General features: G+C 46.6%; 1 protein-coding gene across 1 annotated transcript in view; it reads right to left on the bottom strand.

Annotated features, from left to right (window-relative positions):
* Positions 1-7,500, bottom strand: part of csmd3b (CUB and Sushi multiple domains 3b) — an 810,903-nt gene that overhangs the window by 376,779 nt on the left and 426,624 nt on the right. The window contains exons 20-21 of the mRNA XM_063186185.1: positions 5,208-5,324; positions 2,911-3,126 (exon numbers count right to left, since the gene is read on the bottom strand). Coding sequence (XP_063042255.1) covers positions 2,911-3,126; positions 5,208-5,324 — 333 coding nt within the window. The remainder of the gene's footprint in view (positions 1-2,910; positions 3,127-5,207; positions 5,325-7,500) is intronic.

The raw sequence follows: 7,500 nt of genomic DNA, 5'->3' as shown, positions 1-7,500 counted from the left end.
CGTCAACCAGGGAGTGAGACCCCATGCAACGCTCTGATCTAAAGCCCATCTCCTGAACCACTAAACCACAGTTTCCCCACACTCCACTACTGAGTGATGACCGGGACGAAAAGAGAAAGTCAAGAGGTCAAAGTTAATATTGACGTATCTGACAGGAAGTTATCTATCTGCAATCAATAGCTTTGCGGACATGAAGGGGGGGGGTTAGCATTGCGTGGTTGTGCATCCTCATTACCGGAGAGCATAGTATTGCAAATGGGGGCTGGTTTTTGCCAGCAAAGCAGTTTATCATTACAGTTTTCCCACTCCCTAATCCTCCCTAAAGCCTTGGCTATATCTGGAGTTACAAGTCACATGTCACGGCAGTCAAAAGCAACAACAACAACAAAAAGCTTGCAGGACCACTTGAAAGCATCGTTGCTGATCAGTTAGCAACTTTGTGGGTTGCCAATGGGAAATTGCACACAATCGCCACACAAACACACACATAAATACTAGAAAAGTCCCATCACCCAATACACCAATAGGCCTATATACAATGTAATGTAATGAGGACCAATTCTGAGCCTGCCCTCCACCTGGGCCTGGGACAGCTGACCCCTTTGCCCAGTTCCTTTTTGCCTACCAGTAGTGCGATGCACAGGGGCGGAGCTATAGAAGGAGCATGCAGGGTATTTGCCCCAGGGCCCAGGGACCTCCTGTATTGGTGGCGGGGGCCCTACTATGACCTTGGCAAGCCATATGGGGGCCCTATCAATGTCTTGCCCTGGGGCCCTGTGTGCACTTGTTCCGCCACTGGCGATGCAATATATCACATTTTTTATTGCGTTATCAATATTGACTTACATAATGATGATATTGATTTTTCTCATAATCGAGCAGCCCTAACTACCAGTCAACAAAAAAAAAAATGCATGCTGGCCAGCCGAAGAGGGAAGCTCTTTCAGACATGTCAGAAAAGCCATTCAGCAGTGCAGTCACGTACGTCAGTGTACGGGTGGAGCAGAGAATGTGATTCTGTCACTCTACACGGCTCTAGAGTTGGTGTTAACTGTTGTTATCACCCGATGGCACACACACACACGCACGCACGCACGCACACGCACACACACACACACACATACACACACACAAACGCACACGCACACGCACTCACACTCACACACATACACATACACATACACACACACACACACGCACACGCACACGAACACGCACACACACACACACACACACACACACACACATACACACACACACACACACACAAACACACACCGTGATCACTCCATGGCACACCTGGCCCCTGGCGGGTAAGGCTGGCCGCCCTTGTTCTGGAAGGTGCCGGAAGGTTAAAAGGAACTGTCAGAGTCTAATAACTACATCCGAAACGAAAGAGGGTGGCATGCAGGGTTGCCAGATGAGACAGATGAGATTTCCAGCCCAAAACCCGCCTGGAAGCACTAAATCCCGTCCATTATGAAATATATTCTACTGATTTCTATGGCCATAAATCTGCAGAAAAAAACACCCAAATGCCCTTTTTTTTAGCATGTTCCACCTGTGCAGACAGTGATCCTAAGCAGCCCACTTGGGCGGGAAACAGCTCAATCTGGCAACACTGGTGGCATGGCATGCTCAGGGAAGCCCACAAGGGAGAAACGTGGCGAGGCGAGGTATCCAGTTACATGGCGCTATTCAGACATTGATGTCTATTGACTGAAAACCGACACGTTTCCCACCGAAATCTGCCACATCTGTGGTTTGTGATACGTTGCTCAGGTTTTCTCAGTTTAGGGAGAGTGCATGCAGTTACCCTCACCCTAACCCTCACCCTACGGTATTTCGGCGTGTCTGAATAGCGGTATGTCAGAGTAGCGGTATGTCTGAATAGCACTTGCCCCCCGAGGTGTTAACTGTTAGCTTTTAACCTGTGGATTTCCTTTTTTTATGCAATGCTCCTTTTGCCCCCCCCCCCTCCTTGGGAGGTCCCGGACCCCAGTTTGGGAACCACTGTCTTAACAAAAGACACACTGTTATACATATCTGCTGTTATTTGTCATGAAAATGCTTCATTGGTTGCCTCTTTGTATTCTGCCTCATCTCCTTTTAAATCACAAATTTTTTGTGTTGAATTGTTGTTAACTAACTTGATTGAGTTGACTGGGAAATGACACTTCATCCTGGCATTTACACAGTGATGTTGTTAGACATTTTAATTTGACTGAGTTGATTTAATGAAAAGCCTAATTCCTTTTGAATTGTTATTACAAAAAGGTCTGGAAAACATTTGGATTATTGGTATAGAGCACAGTTGTGTGTGTCTGTAAATGTGCCTTTTTTCTTACTTTTTCATACACACGACAGGAAAATCTTCCCACCTGAGAAAGTGATGTCAAAGAATGGTCTGTGTTATGCAAAAACTAGGATATCCAAGGCACTCTCTTTTAGAAAAAGTTAAAAAGCCTTTATTCTAATGGCTTGGTCATACTAGGCATTTGTGTTTCGGCAGTCATTTCTTCAGGGAGTCAGTTTGACATGAGTCCAGACAGCGCTCCTAAACAAACATTTTTAAGTGGTCTATGTTACTTGTTATTTACCACTTTATTGCCTGTGGCAAGCTATAGGTCTTCCCACACGCACGCATGCACGCATGCACGCACGCGCGCGCACACACACACACACATACACGCACACGCACACGCACACGCACACGCACACACACACACACACACGCACACACACACGCACACACACACACACTACTGTATTGTATGTTCCACAACACATACCTGAGGAAGTCATGTTGAAACACACACACACACACACACATACACACACACACACACACACACACACACACGTACACACACACACACACACACACACACACTACTTCTGTACTCATACCTGAGAAGGTGATGTTGAAGCCAGCGTAGGAGATGGAGAAGTCGGAGATGAAGCGCAGCTGGGCCTTGAAGTTGCTATAGAGACCGGCGTTGATGGGCGCGGGGAGCTCGGAGCCGGTCAGGCGTGCCAGCGGCTGCACGAAGCTGCCGTTCTCCGTGATGGACAGGTAGTCGTGATGGTCCTCCAGGTGGAAGGTGATGAAGGTGAACTGCACACCTGTGGGATGGGGATAGATAGACACAGACAGACATGGGTGAGTGTGTGTGTTCATGTGTGTGTGTTTGTGTGTTCGTGAGTGTGTGTGTTTGTGTGTGTGTGTGTGTGTGTGTGTGTGTGTGTGTGTGTGTGTGTGTGTGTGTGTGTGTGTGTGTGTGTGTGTGTGTGTTTGTGTGTGTGTGTGTGTGTGTGTGTGTGTGTGTGTGTGTGTGTGTGTGTGTGTGTGTGTGTGTGTGTGTGTGTCTGTGCGTGCAGGCGTGTGTGTGTGTGCGTGCAGGTGTGTGCGTGTGTGTGCGTGCGAGTGTGTGTGTGAGTGTGATTCAACTATTACTGTACAGTATATGGGTCATTCCACCCCACGGAGCGTGATGAAGTTATCTAATTAAAATTGGACACATGGTCGAGACAGAAAAAAGGGGGAGGAATTAGGATGTAGGGAAAGTGAGGGGGGATAATACGAGACTCAATATGGCTTAATCTCCCAGCTGGCCCGCCGACAGGGGGATGACAAACGTGTATGTTGTCCCGGGCCCAAGAAGAGATGAGGCCCATAATTTGGTCCTCATTGCTTTGTGTGTATTGAGAGGGGGGGCCCTTACGGATGATTTTGTCCCAGGCCCAGCCAAAGCTGTCAGTGGCCCTGCTCCCTGTCCCAGTACAGAAAAGGTGGGATAACTCCCACATTCACTTTTTTTGAACAAAGCGTGATGATGGAGAAGTGCATTTCAATTCAATTCTGGGGCGATAATTCAGAATGGCATAATGATCATCCATCCATATTGAATATCTTAGTAGCCATGGGAAATTAAAATTCCGGAGGAACTTTCATTATTCTGAGAATCCCCCTTAAAGCTTTGTGTAATGATATTTTTTTTTACGGACTCGAGTGAGAGATCTGCATTCATAGCATTTTTTTCTTCTTTTTTTTTTTTTACTCCATGGACACTGGGCTGAGAATGACAAAAAAAAACGACCAGTGGAAAAACTCTTTAGCACGAGAACTTGTGCCTCTCCTGCTTTCACTTAATATTTGTTCACTGATGCTAATGCCTTAAAGAAAGAAAAAGAAATAAAAGAGAAAAAGTTTTTAAAAAAGAAAAGCGTGAAAACGTGTCCTTAGTTCTTCCGTGTTAATGGGATAATCTCAGCAGACTCGGGACTCGATATGTGCCGTTGCTGCGGGGGGTAGTATTGGGTATTGAGCCATGGCCCTACCCTGCCTGGTAATAATGAGCTGGGCTTTAGCGCTGTCTTACACGCCGCAATTACAGGAGAAATGTGGTGAGTAATTGCGGCTCAGTGCATGACGGGGATGAATGGGACGGTGGGACAGGCAGACAGACAGGCAGGCAGACAGACAGGCAGAAAGACAGAGACAGACAGACAGACAGACAGACAGACAGAAAGAAAGAAAGAAAGAAAGAAAGAAAGAAAGAAAGAAAGAAAGAAAGAAAGAAAGAAAGAAAGAAAGAAAGAAAGAAAGAAAGAAAGAAAGAAAGAAAGAAAGAAAGAAAGAAAGAAAGAAAGAAAAAAGATAGACAGACAGACAGACAGACAGACAGACAGACAGACAGACAGACAGACAGGCAGGCAGACAGACAGACAGAAAAACAGATGGACAGATAGACAGACAGACAGAAAGACAGACAGGCAGACAGACAGATGGGTAGACAGACACACAGACAGACAGACAGACAGGCAATACCAACAATGACTCTCAGAGCTGCAGAATGAGTTCAAACTGGGGCTAGTTCATGTATTTGTTTCTTTGTAGATATTTAATTGTGCAGTCCTACTATACATCTTTTAATAAACAAGCCTTCAGTTACCCATCAAATCCAGTTGGAAATGCAATAGGGAAAAAAAAACTAGCCCCTTGTTGTTACTTCCCCATTCTGTCTCTTTCACTCTACCTTCCAAACTGCTGTCTTACCAGAGAATACACCAACTGCGACAAGATAAAGCGCCAGAGAATCGCTGAACACGTGCAGCAAGATTGATGCGAGCGATACACGCGACAGAGCATGTCCGTTAAAAGCAGAATGCAAGCACAGACACACACACACAATGCTGCTGCCTACCTTTTCCGTGGCTGACCTCCACTGTCCAGGTGCAGTTGAGGGAGCTGGGGTACATCTCGGGGTACCCTGGGGACAGGATGGTGCCACCGGGACCACGCACATCACCACCACACAGAGCTGTGGGGAGAGAGAGCGAGCGATAGAGAGAGAGAGAGAGATGTTTGACATTTAAAATCCCTTTATTGAACATCCACAAAATATGCCAACACTTGGTCCACCCACACCCCTTTTGTTCGAACACCACTGTGTGTGAGTTTGTGTGTGTGTGTGTGTATGTGTGTGAGTGTGAGTGTGTGAGAGACCAGGCAGGCAGGTAAAAGGTGGCCCCTAGACCTAGTGTGTGTGTGTGTGTGTGTGTGTGCGTGTGTGTGTGTGTGTGTGTGTGTGTGTGTGTGTATGTGTGTGTGTGTGTGTGTGTGTGTGTGTGTGTGTGTGAGTGCGTATGAGAGAGTGTGTATGTGTATGTGTGTTTGTGTGTGTATGTGTGTGTGTGTGTGTGTGCGCGCACACGCTTGTGTGTGTCCATGTGTGTACGTGCGTATCTGGGTGTGTGTTTGTTTGTGTGTGTGTCTGCATATCTGCATGTGCATGTGTGTGTATGTGGTCTATGTGTGTATGTGTGTGTGTGTGTGTGTGTGTGTGTGTGTGTGTGTGCGCATGTGTGAATGACCAACGCAGTCTCACCCCAAGTAGTCAATTTCTGACTACCTTGGACCAGACTGCAATTTTTGACGTCTTGGGTATTCCTTCCACGTCACATTTTGACTATGTGGCCTAACCATAAACCTATTCCTAAACCTAACCTCAATGACGTTATGCTGCCACAAGGGGGCGCCTTTGAGATCATAGTCAAAATGTGACGTGGAAGGAATACCCAAGACGTCAAAAATTGCAGTCTGGTCAAAGGTACTCAGATATTGACTACTTGGGGTGAGACTGTGTAGGAATGACAGAACAGGCTGGCATGTAAAGAGGTGACCCCAAGATGTCTAATCCCGCAAGCAGATCAGTTCCTATCAGCCGCAGCAGCCATCACAGAAAACTGCCTTCCCTGCGGTCCCCCACTGACTGGCTAACAGGCTAACAGGCAAACTGGCTAATGTCAGTCCATTCAATGACACTTGCCGTGTCTCAGATGCCGCACTTATGGCAGTGCACTGACATTCAGTGCATAGTGCTCACAGTGCACTGGGGGTCTTTAGTGCATAGTGTTGTGAAAAAGTCGGCGCACTATGCACTGTGCCCTGACTGGAAGTGACGGTTGAGCTAGCATTAGCTCACCAAAATATCGGTTGGCTACTGTTTACATTGCACAGTGTGTCGTGCTTGTATTTACATTTTCTACATCCCAACTGGCAGCTATTTTGTGTACAATACTTGGCTTGGCGTGAAAAGGTTGGTGTCTCAGCAACATTACTTACAGAAATACAGGAGACAGTTGACCAAACTCTTCTACTGAACTGAACGTCACGTTTCTTCCGTTTTATTGTCAACATGGCGCCCGTTTAGTGCGTGAAGTGTCCATCATTCAAGCACTGCGTTTTCCGCCATTGTTAGGGCATCATCCGGGCGCTTTTCAGTGCACTGAACTAACAAAATTGTACTTTCAAAGCGCCCTATGCACTGAAAAATAGTGCCCGAAGTGCACAAGTGCGCCATCTGAGACACCCCAACAGTCTCAGTGTACCTAAGTTTAGCACACACTCTCTCTCTCTCACACACACACACACACACAATGTTACAGGAGTCCAGAGAGAGAGAGAGAGAGAGAGAGAGAGAGAGAGAGAGAGAGAGAGAGAGAGAGAGAGAGAGAGAGAGAGAGAGAGATAGATAGAGAGAGTGTGTGTGTGTGTGTTGTACAAACTGTGTGTGCGTGCGAAAGAAAGAGAGAAGTAGTAGTATGATTAAAAGTATTACAAGAAAATAGGGGGATGAATGAAAGAAAAAAGAGCAAGGTTGACAGTTATGGGATGAAAGATATATACATAGATATATTGCTTCCTGTGGTGAATCACAACAAAACACAAACATGTCTTGAATATAAAGAACAACAAATAACAAATGGTGCAACTTCAGCTGTTTTTCTTATTCTGCTTAGCAGGTGTGCGCCCTGCCCTGCCTGTGAATTCGCACTAATCTGTTGGCTGCTTAGGCTCCTCTTGACATCCCTTTTCCCTTGTGTGGCTTAAGCGCTTTTAAGACTATGATACCGCTCATTTGTCCCCCCGCTTGACACCGCCCGACCTTCTGAAGATGGCGAAGGGCCAGTCTGGTAGCACACGCGCACGCACGC

This window comes from Engraulis encrasicolus, chromosome 20, assembly GCF_034702125.1.
Source record: "Engraulis encrasicolus isolate BLACKSEA-1 chromosome 20, IST_EnEncr_1.0, whole genome shotgun sequence".
NCBI lineage: Eukaryota > Metazoa > Chordata > Actinopteri > Clupeiformes > Engraulidae > Engraulis > Engraulis encrasicolus.
Note: the sequence above shows the minus strand (reverse complement) of the source record. Positions and strands in the feature narration are given on the sequence as shown.